The sequence below is a fragment of the Aptenodytes patagonicus genome, chromosome Z (genome assembly GCF_965638725.1).
Source record: "Aptenodytes patagonicus chromosome Z, bAptPat1.pri.cur, whole genome shotgun sequence".
Lineage (NCBI taxonomy): Eukaryota > Metazoa > Chordata > Aves > Sphenisciformes > Spheniscidae > Aptenodytes > Aptenodytes patagonicus.
The window spans coordinates 72,649,222-72,672,782 of record NC_134982.1 but is presented as its reverse complement, the minus strand read 5'-3'; the positions used below and the strand labels follow the sequence as shown (position 1 = coordinate 72,672,782).

The 23,561-nt window shown below is 47.7% G+C and overlaps 2 protein-coding genes across 2 annotated transcripts in view; both read right to left on the bottom strand.

Annotated features, from left to right (window-relative positions):
• Positions 1 to 13: 13 nt before the first annotated feature.
• TMOD1 (tropomodulin 1) lies at positions 14 to 18,275 on the bottom strand. The gene is made up of 9 exons (XM_076363300.1): positions 18,156 to 18,275; positions 16,007 to 16,163; positions 12,450 to 12,569; positions 9,024 to 9,113; positions 8,382 to 8,512; positions 6,650 to 6,757; positions 4,965 to 5,108; positions 4,075 to 4,219; positions 14 to 1,563 (listed from the first exon to the last, which is right to left on the bottom strand). Exons 1-9 carry the CDS (start codon positions 18,273 to 18,275, stop codon positions 1,499 to 1,501), a joined length of 1,080 nt encoding a protein of 359 aa, XP_076219415.1. The 3' UTR covers positions 14 to 1,498.
• Positions 18,276 to 18,281: 6 nt separating this feature from the next.
• The window catches only part of TDRD7 (tudor domain containing 7), a 68,245-nt gene continuing 62,965 nt past the window's right edge, over positions 18,282 to 23,561 (bottom strand). The window contains exon 16 of the mRNA XM_076363298.1: positions 18,282 to 18,319. Coding sequence (XP_076219413.1) covers positions 18,303 to 18,319 — 17 coding nt within the window. The 3' untranslated portion in view covers positions 18,282 to 18,302. The remainder of the gene's footprint in view (positions 18,320 to 23,561) is intronic.

Sequence of the window (23,561 nt, the reverse complement as noted above, 5' to 3'; positions counted from 1 at the left end):
CTATAGTAAAGCATTTTATTTGACACCACTGGCACATTTATTAAGATTTGAAGAGCAACAAATATGTTCCCCACATTGCTGAAAGTGTAGTGTTTCTCTGCTTCATTGGTCAGAGCTAAATCGTGGGTGGTATCTGCGCACAAGCTCTGAAGAAAGAAATCTGTGGGACTTTTGCTGGAGTATGTGTAAAAGGCTGCAAAACTTCACTCTTAGCAGATGTATAGAGACAGATTTCTAACAAGTGAGAACATTTTCTAGGACATGTTGTCATCAGACCAAGAATAAGGCTTCAGTACGGCAATGCTTCTGCCAGGAGACTCTTCCTACTGAGCAAGATCCCACCCACGTTAATAGCGGGAGTTTTGGATGGGATTGTGCTGGGTCCAATCCACTGCATGTCTGGGAGCTACGCGAGCCTGTGGGGAATTCCTCCCAGGCTAGATGTTGGGTAGTTGACTGTCTGACAAAAAGCTGTCAGACTGTATGCAGTGTAAGTTCAGAGTTGGGATATTTCACTTAACAGCTTTTCTAGGGCACAACATTTATTGTTGCATTTATGCAGGTATTAGGGATGGCAGTAAAAGAAACAATCCCTAGCAGAATGAAATTTAATTAATGGACACGGTCATCTAGACAAAACAGCAAAGAGAGAGAATTTGACTTGTTTCCAGTGAATATCTGGACACAAGTTTTTAACATTAGGAAACTGAAGGGAGTGGCGATTAGAAGAGAGGGCTCTGGTTTGCTGATTAGTTTGGCCATCTCTGTGCGGTTAGGATTTGCATCACATCTCTAAAGGTAACTGTTTTCTTCAGACATGCATAGGATAGAAGGATATTAACCCATCCTAAACCGCTCAATTTTTGAGACTCTGTTTTATAATTGGTGGCCTTAAGTTCCATTTAATCAGGGGGTGGAGATCAATTTTTTCTAAGAAACACAGGGATGCATTTGAAACAGCATCTCCAACTAATTGACTCAGCAAATGTTGGTAAAAAGTTGTAATTCACAATTCTTGAAATTAGCCATGTTTCCAGGTAGTAGAAGTGCTTGTTAAACTAGTTGCTCCTCTATAGTTACTTGAGATCAATTTGGAAAAAAAAAAATAAAGTATTTTTTTAATACTTCTATAATTTGCGTGGAACAGTTGTATCTTTCACTCATGCATACCACATCCTAACTGTATGAAACACCGTGCAGGAAGTTTATAGAAAAATTAGGTCCCAGGTTAATTAAGAGTCACTTTTACACTGGGATGTACTCTAAACTGAGATTGCATAAAATTGGCAGGTTGTTACTGGCTTGAATAGTTTCCAACTCTACAGAAAACATCAACAGTCCTACTGGATAAAATCTTCAACTACGGCCACTAGTTAATTTAAACTGTTAGTGCATAAAACAGAACCGAGGCACCACAAATACTCTGTCAAGGCACTTATTGCCTTTAGATTTCCACAGTGTAGCACAGATCACCGGGAATGACCTTCATAGCCAGGAACTACACTCCAGTTCTGCACTTGGGAAAAATAGGCCCGTTCAACTCTGCAAGTCTTCTCTTCCTCACTGAAAAAGAAGAGGAAGAGGAGTCAGTCATGACAACGGGAAGATGTGGATGGCAGGCTTGGCTAACCCGCTGTGGAAAGGAGCTGAGACGTACTTTCTGCCAGGAAAGAAACAGGATAGCGTCAGCTTCTGAATTCCTGCTTTAAGCAGCAGGCACAGCATCACACAGTTTAAAATCAAGGAAGGTAAGATGAAGTTTCTCTCCCTATGAATTTTTAAGGCCAGAAGCTACTTTCAGCCTTACTTCCCTTATTCTACAGTCAGTTACATTTCACACAGTTTGTCTTTGTAATCTGACTTCGGCCATGCATCACATCTGATGCTGACTGATGTAAAGACAGCAGGAGACAGATGCCACAGTTTTTCCTTTGCTAGTTTTTCTCAATTGCCCTTTTAAATTTAAAAAAAAAAAATCTCTCTCATTTCTTAAGCCTTTAGCCTCCAGCCCTCTGATTATGGTTAACATGGTCAAAGCAGTCTCCTATCTACTGTTAAAGTTGATTTACAGCTCTGACAGCTACACTCCTGACTTTTCAAGAAATGTGTGCGAGAAAAAAAGGAAAAAAAAAAGTTACAAAGAGGATGCAGAGGTTAGCTCATGAGGATGAATGTAAAAGCCTTCATAGTTGGGTCATACAGAGCATCTTAGAGAAGAAGCTATAGGACCAAAACCAAGTTCTGGTAGCATCAGGTGATGGTAGGCAAGAGCACTGGAGTGGAGCACAAGCAGAACTATTGCTGACAGGGAGGAAAAGAAAGTTTTTCTATACTTATACATTGTCCAGGTGTAGAGCTGAGACGCTATTGCCAGAGACCATCAGACTGATGAATACGAGCTGCAAACAAGAACCAAATCAGACAAAAAATTCAGATCTTAATGGTCAAAGAGGGAAAATGCACAACTGTTACGTGGAAGGCAAGTTGTGAATTCCTCCCCTTAACAGCAGGAGCAATTAAAACACTAGATTCAAATCTTCCAGCTGATTACTTTGAATGCCAGGTGCTGCATGGTCATTAAAACCCTTGCTCTGTTCCAAAGGACAGAAAATAGCAAGCCTTTCCTGGTGCAGCTCTCTAGTGACCAGGAATGCAGCCGCAGGCAGAATAAATACACAGTGAACCATAATACTGAGTATTCTGTGTGGTCCCTGAAGAACTGGCACATACCTCTATGCTTGGCTGTGGTTCCTAGGTACTGGCTGAAGCAAGATTGATTTTTTTTTTTTTTTTAATTTTTAAAATACAACGTATTTGTCATCTGTCTAAATACGGCAGCCACTTAAAGCTGTTTTTCTGTGGCTTTTAACCCCGAAGTTGATTCATGAAGGGACAGGAGACCCTGTCTGTGGTGAACCATATGCACATTAAAATATGTGGTTCCAGTTTTCCACCATTTCTTCACGGCTGGCATTTATACTTTAGGTCTTTTCTCAGACCTTGCCTGTTAGCCCTTGCTTTCTAGACGTGTCTGGCAGATCCCAGCAGTGCTAGTGGTGGTGGGGGTGTCCCTGGGAGCCTCCAGCCCAGCCTCCCGCTCGCAGCAGGGCTCTGCCTAGCACTGGGTCAGGGCAGCCGCTGGCTCTGTCCCTCCGAGTCTTGCAAACCCACACCCTCCCGGGGAAGGAGTTCTTTCTAATGTACAAAAAGGACAATCTGCAGACTTTTGATTATTCCTCCCGGATATATTGTCTGCCGCTGCGGAGAAGGAGTTTGGCGCTGTCATGTTTGTAACCACCCTGCCTGTGTAGCTAGGAGCCGTTGAGTACAGCGTGGCTGGTACGTTGGCTGCATTCAACGCTACTCTGCTGGACTGATTTCCAGTGCTCTACAGCAGCTTGTAGCCAAGCAAAGGAAAGCCTCTGCTGCATGCATCAGCTGACACGGCACTTTGCAGACTGGCCCACGTTTTGCTTCACAAGCACTTCTGATCACGTCACTGAGAGTACAAAGATAACTCAAAACCATGTGGCTCCCCACCTCTCCCTAGAAACACTCCCAATTTGTTTTGCTGAAGGGGATGGGCCAAGGCCCACTGCTGTCAAAGTTCAACTCTACTACTTTTCATCTCTGCGTTAAAGTGGGAGTGAAGCTGGAGGAAGACAAGCAGTTGGCAGGAATCACAAGTGCTGGCAGCTCACAACCCATGTCCCATATGCTCTATCACGTGCCATACCAAAGCATGTTAGCAGCTCTCGCTCCTTCCCAACAAGACCCCCTGTTACTGCCAAAACCACTGCCTCTTCTGGGAGTTTTATCTGCCCAGTGTCTCCAGGTTTGGAGCGCAACCGATTGCCTGGCCGACAGCAGCTGCATTAGGGAACCAGTCAGTGAAGGCTGCTTTCCTCCTTGAGGGGCAAGGCATCATCAGGCCCTTCAAGAGGTGGTTTCTAATTCAAGGACATCCACCAGAGCCTTCAGGTGAGCAGTTCTGCCCTTCTACCACTAGGAATTGCCCACAGGCAGAGGGAGGGATCTTCCCGTGCTCCCTGGCTTGCAGCCAGCCCAACTCACCTAGGTCATTGTTATTCATCATGGCATTGGAGGCGCGGAGCCGGGGACCCTGCTGAGTGAAATGGTACCCAAACTTCAGCAGGGAGGTGTTTTTTTCCAACATGTTCGCGATTTCCATTTCTACTTTGTTGCCCAAGGGCTGGCTCTTTTGAAAACAGAAAACAGAAAAGCAAGCTGGTCAGGTCAGAGGGGGATTCAGAGCACTTAGATCTGCCATCTCCACCTCTTCCCTCCTTCTTTGGACCTGTTGGTCCATTTAGCATTTCTGACTTGGAGCTGGTGAAACAAACCGCTGGCCTGTTCCTGGTACAACCGAGTGGCTCCAACTCTGCCAGCAGACATTCCCACAAGTCCTCTTGCCCAAAGACTTTATTTCTTGGACAGATTCGCAGCTAAGAGATGTCTGGAGAAACTATGATTTTGAACTCCCAGTGACCTGTCCCTGAGCTCCCCGTAGCTCAGCTGCTTCTCTACTACCCCCTGAGTTTCTCGGGGGGCTAAACTTGCCACGGCATCTGTACCACTGCACACTCTGGAGCTCTCCTCTTTCCCTTGCATTGTAGCAAAAATTTCAGTTTTACTAAATAGACATTATTATTTAAGTCCCTGCAAGAGCTCAGAGCAAGGCATGATATTGGACAAGTGCATCACTGCTCTCCGGGGCAGCACCAGGAACACGGAAAGCTGCTTGCACTGCCACAGCCTTTATTAATTACTGTAGGTAGTAGCAGATACTGCCCAGGAACTGCAGCAGAAACAAGGGGCTGAAACCTCTCCAAAGCAACCTGGCAGTGGCGGTGGGCTGCCACACTCCACCTTGACCAGCTACTCAATTTCCCGCAACCAGGACATGTTCACTTGATCAGAGCTCCCGCTCGCGCACACTTTACCTGGTTGTCGATGCGCAGCTCTACGAGCGATGTGTTGCCCTGGAGCGCTTCAACAACAGCCAGGATCCCTGACCCAGAAATGAAGTTTGATTCCACATTCAGACTCTTCAGCGTGTTATTGACCTTCAGCATTTCTGCCAGTGCCTGCGGGCAGAGGTGGGTGGGAAGAGCTGGCAGTCAGACAAGCAGGGACAGAGCACCCCGGAGCAGCAGGGTTCAACTCCCCTCACCTCCAGAGGGCACTGGGAGGACCCTGTGTGCCAAGCAGTTTCACTGCCACCAGATGGGTGAGCTCTGTGTGGGGTGAAGGGGGTTCCCCCCTGTTGCAGGGGGATTCTTGAACATAAGCATGCTGGAGGCCGCAGTAAAACCTTGTATGGAGAAACACTTAGGGCCACCCCAAAAGGCGACAGTCCACAGCTGCAGCTGCCCCGTGACAGCTTCATCTGTCCCTCTTCTAAAGCCAGCATGGTGATGGCAGGATGCTGGCCAGTGTCGACCCTGCCTCCTGCCTGACCTCCCTGACCTCTCTGCCTGCACTGCTCCTTCTGCGTGGGGCTGAGACGCTTCCCATCACAGCAGGCAGAGAGAGGAGTGTCTGTCTTGAACAACAAGGGATTCTCCACATCCAAGACATCCTCCCAAGCAGCATCACAACCTTGTTAATCACTTTTGCTTCCCTCAGCGGGCAAGACCAGAAATGGGCTGGCACTTCTACATCATGAAACAGAAGGACCAGAAAGTGACGCCCAAGTGGCAGTGTTGACCTGCACCCACTCACACAGCACTTGGCTCCACCACTCCCTTAGCCCTGCACAGTGTCCCACGGGCCCTCAAGCAGCGTGAGTGCTGCCTGCACAGGCTTCTTCCCCAGTCCAGTGTGCCTGAAATAATGTGAGGGCTGTACTCACCCTCCAAAAAGAAGGGTTTTTTTTTTCTAACAGGAAGCTGGTGTGCACGTGTGTGTGTGGACATAGGTAGGGGTGGCCTGGGTGAAGAAGAGCAAAAATTCGTTGCAGTGGTGCTGGAGGAGTGTGCAAGGATGCAGCCTGCAAGGTAACACGAGGGCCAGGCAGAACAGCTCAGCACCTCTCTGCATCCCCACTGATATTTAAGACCACTTGCAGCAGCCAGAAAGACCCTTTATCACCCACAGAGGCCACGCATAAGAAATGCGGAGTCCTGCTTCTGCACAGGTCTGCACAAAGGAATATATGGAAAAGAGCTGGACCAGAGGTGTGCAAGGGGAGGGACGGGTGTGCACACAGCAGCGTACCAGCAGAACCAGGTACCAGGCTTTGTACCAACAGAAACAAATGGTGTGGCCCTGATGTATGATAAATCGAGAGAGACAAACTGCTTTTGCAAAATGCCACTAGGAAGTCAGTTCTTGTCTCCGCTCCTTTTCCAGGAGATCCTTGAGGACGAATATGAGACCAAATGGGATTAAAGGATTGTGTCCTGAAATCTCCGCAGCTGAAAAAGGAAGCGAAGGAACCAAAGCCTGTCTGTCGCTGGCTTTCACCAGTGCTCCTGAAACTGAAGCACCTGCACCAAACGCCAGAGGTGCAGAACGTGCCAAACGCCACATAAGGTGCAAAAGCATTCAGTCAGTAACTCTAAAAATACTTTGCTCAAGAACAGCTCCTGTCACAACTTTATGACAGTGAGTTGACAGTACTTACGAAAGCAACAGGATCATTGCTCCGTGTCCCAACTATACTGAACTTCTTCACATAGGTGTTATTTTTCAGTGCTTCCGCAAAAGCTTTTAAAGTTGGTATGGGAATATTCTGTGAAAAGAAATGCAGAAAACCTGTGTTATGCCATCATCTGTATGAAGGAATATGCAATATATTTAAATGATACTTTAAATTTCTTATCAAGGTCAAATCACCAAATGCACTGAAGTAATTTAGGAAGGGGTCGATAAATGTTTTTACAAGTTCTCTTGCTATAATCAGTATGGCCTAAGGAAAATGGCAATGTTTTCATCCTATTTCCCACTCTGCTGATAGCTCACTGCCTTGATTTGAAGCTACAATGTCTCTGCTGTTTAATTTAATTGCCCAGAAACTCAGCTACTTATGAATGCAGGCGTTGTGGGGATGTATGTAACTAGCATCCATGAGCCTACAAAGCACTGCTCCTGCACTTTTTAGTGTGACTTTTTAGAATGACAGCACTGAGCAACATTCATGTCATGTTCAGGAAAATTTCCACCCCACGATCGTGGGGCCTGATCCAGAAAGACCTGAAATGATCTCCTTGTAGTACAAACCACAGACACCTCTGACTACTTTATACAACATCTTTCAGGCTAACATTTGGCATGCTAGGTCTCAGCCCAGAAAATAAATCCATGCTGCTTATTCTGAGTTCCTACAAAATCAGTATTTCTCACTTATCGAGCACTTTAGATACCCTTTTCAGATGCACAAATTTTCACCTGTCTAAAATTTTAAGTGGTATCCTCAGCTTGGACTTCTTGCCACACCATTTGGATTCCACCATGTGGAACCATCTATAGTCAAAGCCATGTGCAGAGCCATAACACAGAGCCCAGCAGCTTACCATCTCCGCTGCCACTCCTCAGTTCTCCAAACCGTGTTCCAAAGTCATGAGTTCAACACAGAAAAAAAGTGCCTGCCTGCCAGATCTTCAGCCTGGTGTCCTCAAGGGACGTTCAGGGTCACTAGCCAGAATCAAATACATGAAAGTAAAAATCTTTTCATTATGGAAAGGTGCAGGTGGCATGGCACAAGTGTTTTTAATGTGCATGTGCAGCTAACCACATTCTTGTTATTTGAATATGTCAACATTCAACAGACCCCGTGGGATGGGGGTCCTGGAGTCACGGAAGACAGACGGAAACTGTATTTTTTACTATGTGTATGTGTCCCAGAGGCAACATAAGAAGTGGTGCTGTGTCCTGATTTGCTTTCTACAAGGAGTAAAGGAGTTCCACACAAGGGATGGGTGGGAGATTGACAGGGCTACCTGCAAGAAGGGAGGTTTCTTCATATTTTCATGGCAAGTATCAGGATTATGAAGCCTGTTTCCTCCCACCTTTTTATCTTACATAAACAGCCCCTCCACCAAATGTGCCTGACTAAACCGTTAAAGCAACCTAGAACGCCTTTAACCAGACAGGCTGGAGATTGGTCTCCTAAACTACCCTCAACACAGCTCCACTTTTCCAAGCATCTACAGAAGTCCTCCTGCTACCAGCCCCACACCATTGTCCCACAGCAGGTAACAACCCCTATTGCCCAAAATGGAGATGGGAAGCACTGGTGTTTCTTGTCTGGCTACATGCAGTGTTATGGTATTACTCTGTGCAGCAAAACAGACTTGGTCTCTGCCTTCTATGTTTGGTCCTGTTATTAAGAGAGGAGAGTAGAAAGGAGCAAATACCATAATATTGTTAAGGTTGACTTCCTCAAGGTCAGGATCATTGCTTTGTATTCGTTTCAGAGTTTCCTCCACATCCGTTGAGTTCGGTTCCTCATCAGGAACTGGTTTGTACTTTGTGGGCTTAATCACACCTGCAAGTGAAAAGCAAGACATGTGAAACCAAAAGCACCCTGAGCAGCAGCATGTTCTCTTTGGGTGCGTTTCTCCTCTTCCAGAAGCAGTGTCAGGAGAGGGAAGCATGACCTGACAAACAGACACAAGGTGAAAGACCCAACAAGCACTTGACAGCTCCATCTATGCTCATGTACGTCCAGAAACACTGCCTGGCAGTGAGGCCAACCAGCACAGGACAGCCGGTGCCTGCTGCTATGTGCTCCCAGGGTCCAAAACTGGGTGATGGAGGACACACCACCTGTGTGGGGCTGTTTCCTGGGCTGTGCTAGCTCCTGGCCAGTGCCAGGGCAGCGGCTGAGACCGCACTGGCTCTCACAGGGCAAGGATGCACCAGGGATGGCCCCAGCAATCACAGGCTGCTCTGACAGTCACAGCTCCAACCTTCAGCCTAAAAATAATTCCCACTTTGCCTCTGCTAGCAGCTTCAAAGCCAAACACTGCAGCCTGCTAATACTCTAAGTCACTTACTGTTGAGCCCTTCTTTGTTCACAATGGTGCTGCTCCCCAGTGCCTCATAGTACTGCTGGTTACTCATCAAGGTGTGCATGCCAAGGATGGCTACAGAAACAGGAGAACACGAGTTATTGCAGGCTCCAAAGCCAGGAGAAGATGCATCCATGCCGTGCTGCCCGGGATGGGGGTCCGTAGCGCATTACCTTTCCCTGTGCAAGCACAGAACAACATACAAAGGTGGGACCAAGCTACCTGGCTGTCATAAATACACAACAGGGCTCAAATGTGCTCCCTTGTTTATTCCAATGTAGCATGATTCATAGGAGAAGAGGAACATCATCTTGTGGACAACAAACAGACAAACAGCCAAGTCTTCCCAGTAGCCGACTTGATTCAGCATCACGCAAAAATAGCGAGGGGAAGACAATAAAAGACAAAAAAAAATGCCATTGGTAGGATTTAATCTAAGGGGTCCAGTCCAGCAGGAGCCTGCACATCGTCATCACCCTTGCTCACCTGGGCATGTGCCACACACTGTGACAGTCCAGTTTTTGAGATGAGCTGTGCCCCACACAGAACCAAACCGACCCCTCAGGCAGCAACATACAAGGTGACTGTCACCCGAAGCATGGCAACGCACACCATGTTTTCACTCAACAACAAGTGGGGGTGGTGAGGGTGGTGTGCTTTGAATTGATCTTTGTACGCTTGGAAGTTGACATTGTGAGAACCTAAAGCTCTGCTGGCTTGGTCGAAATGCACAAAGTGATGGTATGAGCAAAATTCAAAGACTGTAAGAGCCCAAAAGCCAAACTTCTGCCAATTTGTGTCTCTCAGGCTCATGACTGCAAAACCAATATGCAAATGCACATTGAAACGTGCCCAGGGTGATCTGCTGACTTTCTTGCCAGCTGCAAATGAGCAGTGGGAATCCAATGGCTTAGAAACATTTGGGGAAAGATTCTGTTTATAAAAATAACTCTGCTACTCACAGAAAGTTCATGTTTGAAAATAAACTGGGGTTTTAATCAACTTTTTTTTTTTAAATAACTATATGATTTTCTACAGAAAAATGCAGACATGTGAATACTTGTTATAAACAGACACACTTGAACAAATCTTGACCTCCAGGTGGGCACAGTGGTTAAAATAAATAAAGGACAAATCTCTCCCTAAAATTCAAGCATGTCACCACAAAGGTGCTTTGCTTTCCCATGAGCTGCTCCTCTTATGCTTGGTTGGCACCAGTCCGTCACCATTTGCTCGGTGCTTTGGCCAGGAAGGGTTGGGAGTTGCAGGAGAAGGCTATCCCTGAGGCCCATCACATGAATGGCATCTGTTACAGTGACAGCTCACTGTGACTCCAGGTCTGGGTTGCAGGGGCAGGACAGCCTGCAGCAAAGGGCATCAACGAACACCACCGTCCACTTGCCCACCCCTCCCCCAGCACATCCCTGGTTGGATTGCACAAAGCCAAGCAGTCTCTGTCTGAAAGTCTGAGTGAGGTTGGGCACTTCGAGTTTGCTTGTTTGTATTTTAGCTGGCCCTTTTCTCTGCCATATACTCACAGCCGAAATTTTCAGGAGTGCAATACAGCTCAGAAAAGTAATTTGCAGGCTCAGCATTCTGGGGACACACGTACACCCCAAACACAGCTTAATCTGACAATGAAATCTCTCCACCAGCCAGGACTGTGAATACCTGAACTGCAGACAGAGGGAAGGATCTGCTGTTGTGACCACGCGGGGTTTTTTGGGGCGGAGTTTGTGCTGGTAGACAAGAGGGACCCGCTCTTGGTAAGTCTGGTGCTTACTGTGTATTATCCGAAGGAACTCAAGCAGAATGAAGGCATCCCATTTCTGCCTGCCCCAGCTGACCAAAGGCACGGGAGCCCTTTCAGGACTTGTTGGGAGCCACCCACAAGAGCTATCCTACTGGCCTTGCCAAGGAAGGGATCCAGTGCACCATGGCTGACAATGAGCCCTGATAAACAGGCAGGAGCTGTTTCACAGCCTTAGCAAACTTGGAAAAGCAACACTGTCACTGTCAATATTGAGATTTCAGCACAGCGTGTATCACATCAGTTCTCCTGCTGCCACTTCAAGTGTATTCTCCCAAGAACTGCAGAACAAGCTGCCCAGAACAGCATTTCTCTATGAAAATAATTGCTGCACAGATCTGGAGCTTAGAAAGGCAGGTTTTATAGGATAGGGCTTTATAGGACTCTAGGAGTACAGTAAAAAAGCAAAACCCAGAGATGCAATGCTCGGCCAAGGTACATACGTTGGAAGCCTTAATGCAGAAACACATTTCTAAGCCAGAATATGATATTATTATGTACAAGATGTCTAGATGGTGTGGTTATTCTACAGGCTATCTTACAGACTTCTGGCAAGGAGGATACTGCTAGGGAGTATGGAAGTCTGGAGGAGACAGAACTGGAAGAAGAAGCCAGTAGCACTGAAGTATTCATCAACTGCTAGACCAGCAGGGAACATGCGAGCTCGGTAAAGCACCAAGGGGGTGTTCATACGCTCCTTTGGCCAAGGCATATCCTATCCCAGTCACAAAGCTAAGTCCACGCTACTGGCTTCAGCAAGATACCAATATTGTCATCTCTAAAGTGGCAGAGCAGTGAGGCTTGCAGGGGGTTCCCTGAGACAACACTGCCTGAAAAGCAGCAATGCTTGAACTTACCTAGCATGGAGGCATTAACCCCTCAGACTCGGACCGCACCTGTCCTTCTTGGTTTGCCTGGGGCTTGTTTAGCCTGGTGAAGTGCACACTGTCAAGGCTCAAACAGCACCTGCAGTCGCCCTGTCCCCCTCTCCAGCTCACTGTGCATTCCAACCTGCTTCTCCATCATTGTGAAGTACATCAACCTTTTAATGCTGGATTCCTCCACCCCTGAGCTAACACTCACAAAACCAACCAACCGCATGAATCACAAGAAATCCGTACCTTTAAAATGTGTTGGAAAAGCTCTTTAACAAACAGCAGACCTGAGCATCCACTGAAAGACTGCTCTAACCTGACAGCTCCTTTAAAAGGTTGCACAAGAAATCCACATTCTCACTGGGTGTTTGATTGTTTCCTAGAGGTTTGGCTTGAAGAAAGCTGGGTTCCTGAAGGTGACAGGCTGCAATTTGCAAGATTCAGTGGCGGAGACAGGAGAAGAGATCAAACAGCACACTCTGTTCCCTTGATAAATCCTTCTTCTCCCTCCTCAGTTTTGGTCCATGCTCTTGATTAAATCACATGGGCTGAAAGTAACTTTAAATATACACTCTTCTTTTTTAACAAAGAAATAAATCATGTCAAAACTGACAGCATTCAGATAAACAGCAAAAAGCTCAATAGCTCATTTCCCACAAAAGAACAAAGGAAGAGAAACTAGTAGTCGAACAACTTGAAACCCCGATTCACGTGAAACTATTTTACCAGCAATGTCACAGAGCTCTGCATCAGAGGCATTAGCAAGGGCTTCCTCCAGTTCCGGCTCCAGAGTTACACTTTCCAAAACAGGATCCATCGGCTTCTGCTTGGGGATCCAAGCTTTTCCTATAAATGCAAAGTGAGGTCACTCTCAGTATAGCTATAGCACCTGTTTCACAACTAGCCATGCAGATGCATTTCTGTGGGGTGAGATTTGCACCGTGGAAAGGACAGAGGGGGCACAAGGACCTAGAGAAAAATCAGAGGAGACACTGAATCCCCTCCCATTAGCTCGGTCTGAGTCCTGCTGTGATGTGGGCCAGGAGGCACCCGCCAGACACCTCCAACTGTGGAGCTGGATTCTTTCACCAGCGTAGAGGGCTGCATCTACAAAAGCCCAATAGTACATTTGTGCAGGACGATGACTGTTCAACACACAGCACTTAGAAAGCCACGCACAGCCTGACCCTGCAGGACTTCACTTCTTTGAAGGCTGCATAAAAGGGATGGAGGTTTGCCAGCACTCACATGGACTAAAAGAGGCTAGTGGCCCGGATCCAGCACTGTGCAGGATTGGTCCTGCCACTGAGAGAGCTCCTGCTGCTAACTCCAAATGCACGGTGGCAGGGCAGATGGCACATTAGTCAAAAGAGGGTGGAAAGGAGGTGGTGGAGGGGGTCTGGCAGCAGGCAGGGATAGCAGTCGGCTATCCAGCAAGCACACGGGATGCAAGGAGGAGCAGGCTTGGGGCAGCTGGTCTGACTCAACGTAGCAGAGGACAGTAGGGCAGGGGGGAGAGACACAGAGGGCATGCCAGATGGAGACCTCCGTGCTCTATCTCCCGGGACAGCAACAGGCCTTTTCCCTACAAGTCAGAGGTGCAAAGCAACAGGTACAGCTAGTAATGCAAAGCTGCCAGCTCAGCTGCTTGCTTGTGGCCTTTTCCTAACGGGGACTGCCCACATGGACAAGGGGCTGTGCAGTGAGTGACGCAGCTCCAGCCCAGCTCTGAATGCCATGGGCTCCCCAGCACTCCCCCATCCCATTGCCCAGGATGATCACCAGGCAAGCCACAACCCTTTCTCTGCCGGAGCTGGCTGCGTCCCAGGGAGGTGTGGGGCAGCAGACGGGGTTCATGGCATTGCATGGCTGCTCCCAGCTCTTAACTGCTCACACCACCAACAGGCGGGCAGATCTTTTTGCAGAGGCTGAACGCGTCAGGTCTGAGATTTCACAACAGGGCACCTACCTGCGACCGCCCCCGCCACCAAATAAAAGAGGCTTGTGGTGTTTTAACACACCACGGCAGGGAGCAGTCTGTTGGGTAAACCCAGCACTGCTGCAGGACGGGAGAAGGAGGAGGGATCCCAGAGCATTTCGGAGCAGTCCCCTCCCCTGAAATAGTCCAGAATCACTGCAGAGAGATAGCAAGTGCAAAGCTCTCAGCCTGGCATGCCAGCCAGGACTATTTTTGTCCCCCCTCTGAAACCAGAGTCAGTGGCACCAAAGGGGAGAAACGAAGATCCTGCTGCTCAGGGATGTGCAGAAACAGAAGGGGCTAAATTTAGCCTCAAGGAACTGTGCTTCGGGCTCCCCCAGTATGAAATGGAGGCTGCTATAAACAGCGTTTTGCAAAACAGCCCATCTCCTGCCTGCATGCTGCCACCCTGACGAAGAGGGCAGGAATCTGCCTCCTGGGACACAGCTGCTCTCGCAAAAATAGGCAGAGCATCATGTGTGCCTGCACAGTCAGGCACCTTCTGGGTACTCTGCAGCAAAATGTCTGGAGAGGGCTGGCCCCCTCAGCTCTGGCTTGGTGTGGAGACCCGGAACCATTGTCCCACTGGACACACGGCTCGGCAAACTGTGCACACCATCTGGTCAGTTCAGCAGGGAATAGGAAAAACAGGGCAAACTTAATTCTACCATCACACAGTAACTCCTTTTGACATCTCAGTGTCATCAAAACTTCTGGGTTTTAGTTTTAGAAAGTTTCATATCTCAGTCATGCTTTATTACAGGTTTGAACTTTAAATTAAATGGTGCATGCAAATACAGCATTATATATCGTAATACAGCATGTATGCACACACCAACTCTTACCCTGTCCAGCGGCACGGCCAAGGAGAGCACCTCCCATGGCAAACTAGTAAATCACCCTCCGAACCACAAACGTGATGATTTATTCCCAGCTCTGCCACAACTGTGAGTATGTAATTTACCATCTCTGGCTCACAGTCAAAGTAGCGTCTTCACTCCACAGCGTGTTACAAGTGAAAATATGTTTAATGTGTTTGAGATCACATCAGATTGAAACATGATTAGCTCAGACCAGAAGCTGAAGACTCAAAATGCCTGAAATACCTCCATCTCCTGTGGAGCACTGCTATTACCTGCTGTGCTAGCCAGGTGGGTAGCCAACGCTGGGCTGGGGTACATTTGAAGTTGCTAAATTGCTCTTCCTGATAGCACTCAATTTACTCTTTTCATTTACTTCTTTCAAGGAGAACTCATTTTTTTTCCTAAAAATACCACCTCAAGTTTTATTAAATGGACAGATTTAACACAAGCTCTTTCTCAGAGAGGCATGTGGATCAGTAAGGATGCAGCTTTGAGAAAGAACTCAGTTGGGAAACATGCTCACATGTGTCCATTTTCATGCGCTTCTTTTTTGACACGGGGCAACCAGTAGTGCCAACAGTGTACAAACAGATCTTCTGCTGCAGGGGAACCATGGTACAGCGGGAGACACAACAGCAGAAAAAAGCTGCTGAGAAGCTCCTGGAACCCAGATGCAAGGACTGACCGGGCCACATCCCATGTCAGATGATATTCAGAGTGCTAATGGGAGCAGGAAAGTCCTTTGGATAATGTGACATGTCCCAGGAGAATAGGAAAAGATGCCAGAAGGAGAGGAAAGAGAAGAGGCACACAAACCCCTTACTCACAGGCCCCAGGGCCACACAGAGCAAGGGTGCAGCAGCCACCACAGGGCATGGTGCAGGAAGACAGAAACATGCAAGCTGCAGGAGGCTGGGAAACAAGGCTGGGGTTGTCAATAAGTGATGAAGACTAGACGGGAACTGTTGGGATCATCACAGCTGAAGGGACCTGTGGAGTTTCTCTATACCAAGATGAAGTTCAGAGCGTAGGGATAGAGCATGAAAGGCAATGGCGGAAGACAGAGCGCAGCCTGCAGAGCTCACAGGACGACAGGGCAGAGGAGGAACAAGAGAGGACAGAAGATGAGGTCTTCCCCAGAGCTTGATACAGCTGCAGTGGGATGGGGACGGAAAGAGGCTGCACAGTGGTACAGCCTCTGTCCATCACCTAACAACATATCAGGCAGTACCCAAATCAGCAAGCACATGGACCTCTTGGGCACACCCCAGTTTATTAGCCAGCCTGGGCTGGGGCTAGACAGCAGAGAGGGCAGATCCACCACCCCAATAGTGTCAAAATGAAGTCATGCTTAGCAATGCGGGTCAGACACAACCCTTCTGCTGTGTACCCACTGTGTCTTCATCGTGACACACTCAGCGTGGAGCAAAGGATGACCATACCTCTCTTTTCACCTGTGAAAGGAACCAAGTCTTCTCTGTCTTTAACATCCTTTGCCTGCTTTTCTAGGTGCGCCATGAGTTCCTCCCTTTTGAACGGGCCAGTTGGTGGCTTTTGCGTCTGATCCCGCTGCCTGAGCCCTGCTGGCAGCAATGCGTTCTAGGCATGGAGGGGAGAAACACAGGTTATCTCTGCAGGCCACGATCCCCATCCATCAAACGCTCTCCCCTCTCCACTTTTCCCCTCTCCCCTCTCCTCATTGCACTGTCTTTCTTCCACATTGCTTGACAATTTGCTTCTCATGTCAAAGGTTATCTCCATCCAACCCCACTGATTCCCACATCATCTAAGACACATGATGCTCTTTCCCCCCTCCAGTTTCAAACGCTGGCTCCACTACAGGATCTCCACGCTGCCAAGTGGATGTTTCTCTACAACAGCAGCTCCAACCCTTTCTCTGGGGGCTCTCAGCCATCACCTCCTGCTCCTCCTAGCCTCTTCCCACACCCTCACCATTTCTGCTGCCTCTTTGCAACAGTTGCAGTGCCAGAACCAAGCTGCTAAACTCAACGGGTCTTCTCCTCCCTATACGTGTTTGTCCGACTGCCCACATGCCCCACATGTCCCAGCAAGAATCAGTTCAGGGAAATCCCATGGCCTTTCAGAGAGCAGACCAGAGAGAGGTGGTGGTCTCTTCTGCCTTTCATGATCCATCACAAAACTACAGACAGGGTCTCACAGAGAAGGTCACTCCATTGCAGAACAAAACCCCTGTGAACCTCAGCCCTTTTTCAAACTGCCTCCTTGTTACTCAGTCACATTAGCCACCATGGGAAGTTGCTCTGTGCCTGACACATACGGCACGTAAGCACCTGCTTATATGTAAATATAGAACAGTCTTAATGCAGTAAGTAAGACTATTCCCAGATTTGACACTAAGCATGTTCTTTAAAGCTTTGCTGGATAGAAGTCAACATTTACTTTTTAAGACATTCAAGGTGATTTTGAACAATGCACTGATTTTCCCATGCCCACCTCATAAAAGTAATTCATTATCATTTAAATCTGTATCAGTGAAAAGCCTGGGGAGGAAAATGACTAATAGGAAGCAATTAGACTTGGGCAACCTTGGAGGGCAACAGAGGAGAACTGTGCTAATGCACAAGCAGGGAGGCATAGGAAACAGCTTGCTTCCTCAGGCTTCATGCTGTGAGAGGTGACCATGCAATCTTTATGCTTTGACTCCTGTACTCAGGCTACGCCTGTACTGACAGATGTTCGTGATTATTTTACCTTTCTGCATCTTTCACAGAATGCTGCCTGACTCTGTGTCTTCTGAGGCAGCTGTAACCAGCCCATCAGCCCATACGCTTAATGCTGGGATCTAGCCTGCCACCTCCTAATTATTTTCCTGTGTTGCAGTTAAAAATACTGATGATGCAATCTACACCACTCATCATTTCCCCCAGAAACACTAACTGCATGTTGCAGGAACAATTTCTCACTTGGCAGTGCCCAGCCTCATCATCTAATGTTGCCGTAACCCAGAGGACTGCCAGTTGGCTCTGCACATCCCCTGCTAGGGCCACAGGACAACGTTGCCTCCAACAAGTTTTCATTGCTTGCCTCTGGCAGGCCCAGTATTTGCACATGCACAGCTCCTACTGATGTTGGGAGGTTGCTAAAAAGCAATTGTTCCATTTTGCAAAACTCTGGGATTTGGATTTCTGCCTAAATGGAGGAAAATACAGACCATTTGAAGTTTGCCACGAAAAAAAACCCAAACAACCCACAAACCCCTACACATGTCCTCCAAGGTGGCCCGATCAGAAGCAGAGATCCAGTTTCTGCAGGTTTACTGCCCTGCACCAGCACTGGCTCACATTGGTGCTGCAAATCACAGTGCTTGTCACACCGGAGCATGCACACCAGGGCAAGGGCAGGGGATTATCACAGAAACAACGTTCCACATCTAGCCCGTGCTTGCGATGGGAAAACTGCTTCCGCTCATCTGTGGACAGTCTCTTCCATCCTTGCACTGAGTACAGGCTCTGCAAAGGATCCCACTTAAATACAGATTACTAATGCAGCCCATTCCCCCACAACTACTGAGATTTACCATCTAGCAAATCTCATGTAAAAATGACTTACATCAGGATCCAGCTCCTCCAGTTCATTCTCTAACTTCCTGAGCTCCTCCTCTGTCAGGGCTCCAAGGATCTTGTCTTCATCCAGGTCTCGATATTTTTCTAGCTCCTTTCTGTAAGACATCTTGGAGGAATCTCGTGAATTTCACTTTTATGCCGAAACAGGACCTGAAATGAAAACAAGAAGTGTAATGCTGAATACATGAAACATGATGCTGCAGCCCGGCTCGTCGGGAAATGCTGAATACCACAGAGTTGCAGAAGATTTATGCTTAAAGCATGGCTGACTTCAAAGCCAGGTCAGATTGCTCAGGGCCCCCTTGTCCATGTCCTACATGCAAGTAACGGCCCATGGTCATGAGAGCGGCAGAACTTCAGTAGCACATTGCCCCATCACAGACTTACAGGGCAGCACTGAGGAAGTACTTTCTACAGGATGCTGGCTAGAGACATCTTTCTCCAAGCAATGCTAGATGTTAATGAAGTGTCCTAGGCATTTATTTCCTTGAAGGAACAATAAACCACAAATCATAAAGTCTGCAGCTCTCATGCCCTTTGTAAGGGCCCCCAGTAACACCTCCCTGCACATGGCACTCCAGATAACGTTGTCACCAGGTGGGAAAACAGATTTGTAGCATCACTGAGTCCCTCTGAGCCCTGCAAACCTCCACGAGGCTGCACTGCGCAGCACTCCTTCCTGTGTTTTAAAGCCACAAGTTGATCAGGAAGTATTATCCACTCGTGTTCAGAAGGCTGCCAGTTAAACGTGCTGTTTAGTGACCCTTCTTCCCTGAGACAACACGTGTTTGCACTGCTGCAAGCTAAGCAGCTGACCTGAGTGTTACTGCACGTCTAAACCAACCCTTCAAGAAGAGAAGTGGGAGTAACGTACTAAATGACCTATCCGGATAATCCCTGCTGACCCAGGGGGTTGTCCCATGTCTCCTAATATAAAATGCCATACACAATCACACGCACATAACTGGACCTCTGCCAGCTCTAAAAGACTACAAAGGTCAACTTGTTTAAAATATGCAGGTGGGTTAAAAATACACTCACTACAACACACAAGAGTGTATCCAACTCTGCTTTTTTGCCCAAAGTGTCCTTCTGTTCCATAGCACTGTCTGTATATTTACATATTTTGGCTCAATTTTTGCAGAGAATATTGAACTCTAGATAATTTAAAGTGACTTTTCCTACAGTTTAAAAAAAGCGTTGCTATTGTCTCAAGTGACATTTACACTAAAGTAACAGCAAGGCCTATGCGTTTTTCAAGGAGCCAAACATCTTCTGAGTTTCTATAAATGGCCTATTTTCAGCTTCTGCGGAGCGTCAGAGCCCTACCCTGAGTCACATTTCTCCAGCTTTGCTCATCCTCTCAGGGCAGATCATGCTCTTATGATTGCTCTTCATTAGTGGAGAAGTCTCTTTATACAAGTTGCAATGCAGCTGCCGTTTCAGATAGGAAAATTATCTTTAGCTTGGTCACAAAAGGGCACATTAACGCACACATGGCTCAACAGCAAGCCCTTAAATTTAGAGCCGTCATCTGGTCAGACGTTTGGTTTCCCACTGCTGTGATGGCAATTCCTGCATCACTCGCATTCCTGTCACTCGCCACTTAGGAGGTGGAGCGCCAGGAGACAGTGCCTTCTTGATAGGAGGAACAGCCTCCCATGCTCCCACAGCCGGGAGCTGAGAGGCTGAAAACCAGCTTTTCGGCGGGCTGGTTTGCTCTGTACAGTGACAGTCAACCTGCAGGCACTAGGGTCGAGGGCAGTGGGAGGGTGAAGGAGGAAGCATGGGCTATGGGGCTCGGGTGGGTTTGGTTAAGCAAGGTGGTGGGGACCCCAGCACTCCTGCACTTTACCAATCCCCTGCAGCAGTCAGTGCAAGGCACCTCAAGACGCAAGACTGATGTGCAGCAGCCACGCAACTGTGCACCGGTCAGGCTACGAGCCAGGTCCAGCAGCTCAGCCCCAGCAAGGCTACCCTTCTGGTCGGCGTAGAAAAAAGCAGAGCCTTTAGCACAATTATCCATGAACAAATGTTTGTCATTACAGCAATTATTATTACTCTGATGCAGGAGATCCTAGAAAAGCAGCCTGGACCCGGATCTGGAGATGTGCTGTGCCACTGCGACCTTAGAGAAGTACATGAACTATGACTAGTTTGCATTTCATATTCAATTTTTAGTTTTGACTGTTCTGCTGTGGAAGGAGCTGGAGTGAAGAGCAGGCAGGAAGGCAGAGGATAACCCACCCCAGGGTGCTAAATTCCCTGTAACAGCTTAAAATACCCACACCTACCATGGCAATCCCCATCTTGGCTATGCGTGGACGACTGCTCTCAGAGGCAGCCACAGCCCCCTCCTAGTAATCAGAGGTAGCCTGCAAGTGGCAGCTCAGCTGGGACCAGAGCGCAGCCTCCGCAGGGCTGACCTTGTCGCCTCCCGCCAGAAGGACGGAGACTGTCAGCACCGACGGGCGAAAGGCAGGACAGACATCGGATGTCAGGGCGTACAGGCAACGCTTCTGGAAAGCGGTCCAGGTTTCAAAGCATCTTGCAGAGATATGAAGCCAGGGCTGCATATAGCAAAGGCCTTGAGGGTTGAGGACAGGTGCAGAGCTTGCTGAAACACAGCTGAAATCCCCACAGGGAGAATTTCATTTGCTACATACCCCAAGCAGAGTCGCTGGGAAGGGACAGTGCCCTCACAGCCTCGCCGGTGAAGCCGGACGGTGCTGATGACTCACGCAGCTCCCGTGGGGAGCGCGTCAGGAGCACTAACCATGCCCGCGGTGGCAGGACATTTTGTATCGCTCCCTGGCCCGCCAAACAAGCTGTGCAGGTTTAGCATCGCATCCTCCAGCACAGCCTCCAGGACCAGTACATTCACTGGCTGTCCCTGACCTCCACGTCCCAGGCCTCTTCTGCCCTACCTTGCTAATGAGTGCTGAGAGACAAAGCAAATAGCCCATCTGCTGTAAACAGCAAGAGGGCTTTCTACTGCCAAAAGTAAGAAAGCAGGTAAATTCTGCCTAAGTATAATTGTTTTCATTTATACAACGTGCTGAAACGCCCACCTCCACAAACAGCTCTCCCGACCTGTGCTAGGGTTCAAGCATCGTTTAACACAGGTCCCCCCAACACCTGCACTCCAAAAAAATTACAAGATCCTCCAACACAACTGTAATATTATATTCAAATTTTAAATCCACACACCTCTGGACATTCAGGAAAGTGTTAACCCTAATTCACCACAAATCCGCTCCATCAAATCTATTCTCAATGCCTTCCTAAGATGGCAGCTTTGATTTCTTGCTATTTTTCATTAAATCTACCAATACATTTTTCATTCAATCAATGAAGGAAGCATCACAACAAAATATATATGTAATATACAGAAGCTGCACAGGACTAACACTATTACAACTTTAAATCCTCAAAAAATTGAAATTCATATTGACTACCAAGAGAGCAAGATATTAGGTCTTATTGTCCAAAGTATTCATCAGACACATTAGAAGACAGCCCAAACACTTGCACTTGGTAAGTCTGAAGAGCACACGAGTTAGTATGCATGAAGACCAATAAAAACGTTCAAGGAGAAAAATTAAATCAGATGGGAGATGAACACACAGCATAGGTCATCTACAGGGAAGACTGTTCCTATCATGAATACAGGAAAACAAAGCAAAAAAAAAGGCAACATTTATGATTATGAGGGGGATGGAATAGTTTGTTTCTGAAAACCTCTGAGCAAACAAATAGATGCTGTAGAACAAGTGAAAAAGAAAAGCATCCCGTATGACATTGGAAATACTCCTTTCACTGCTTTGCACTGGTACAGCCCCCCTGCAGCACTGTGCCCTTTCTGGGGCACTGAAACCCAAGAGCAGCATCGAACTCCATGCAGGGAACCAGTGGAGACCTGGGGAAGGTGGCCCACGCGGGACCACTGTGTCCCGTCCATGGTGGAGAGCAGGGGGGTGTGGTCGTGCTCCTCAGGTGGGCGAGCAGGGAGGGCAGGAGCAGGGCAGCAACGGGCTCAGGCTGCAACAGGCTGCTCGGGGAGGCTGCGGAGCAGCACAGGTACTGCTGAGTCAGAGGATCTGCAGGATCATCCCTCAATGCTCTGACAACCCCAGGAAAAAGAACAAACAAGAAATCAGAACTGGGTAAAGCGACAGAAACAGTAGCAAGCAAGACAAATTCCAAGAAAACACAAAAATGTCATAGAGAAAACATAGAGACTGATTTCCCCTGGGTGCAACGTGGCGTGACGGCAGTCTTGTGCACGCTTGTGCTGGGAAGCCCAGCCTCTAACTGCACAACCTCCCATGTGCACTAGCATGCTAACAGCAGGAAATTACGGAAAGCCCTTTTCTATTCATATATACACGGGGAGAAAGAGCAACTAACCTCAGTGAAGATACAGGGATTTTTGGTGATAAATTCTGTTATGAGTCCAATCCGACCCTGATTTCAGCATTTCATTGCAGGCTGCAGCACGCGGCTGTCACTTCCACGGCCACAGGGACTGCAGCACACAGGAGGATTTGGTGCATGCCGAGTCACCAGCCACACCGAATCGCCAGCAAAAGACAGAGGCTGATGAGAGCCACGGCTGAAGAAATGAACATCCCCCCCCCCCCCCGCCAGCAACCCTCAAATCTACTGGGAAACTTTTTCAGTGCTTTGAAATAAGAAAGCAGACCAAGGGCTTGGTTTCTGACATAAAGAGGTGGCCAACAAGTGTCACCAGCATAGGTATTGATGATTCTTGGAAAAACTGCCAAGTTTGAAGGCAGAAGTCTGTTCAGAATGAAGGCTGTTTTCAAGCAGCACTGGAGGCAGGAGTTAACCTTTTGAGGGATAGCCTGACTCGAGAACAGTTCTTATTTGACTCATGCAGGGTTTTGATTTATGAGTTTTTTTCATAGCTTAAGTATAAACCTGAGTCAAAGTTCAGAGCTATTATTTTTACTGTATAAAAATAATAAACCAATGTCAACCAACCCCTCTGTAGTTGCTACAATTTCTTTTTTCTTTTCTTTGACTTTCAGCATAACTTTAAAGATAAACACCAGGGCTTTTTTTGAGAAACTCTACATACCTCAGGTGACCATTTCCTATAAACTCAAGAGAAGTTAAGTACTTTCTGTGCATACACTTAGACCTCAGTGAATCACCCAGGTGTAAATCCAAGATGCATCCTGTGCAGATGAGAGGAGCAAATCAGCTCCAGTTGGTTCCTAAATGAAGACTGTATTTTTATGTGGCTTCTCAGTCATCTGATAAACCTTAAAGCCATTAGTGAACTCTAATGACATCTCATACAGGACTCAAACCCTAATTTTTTGTCAAGCTGCACATGCGTGCAAAGGGTCTGTCAGCAGGGGTG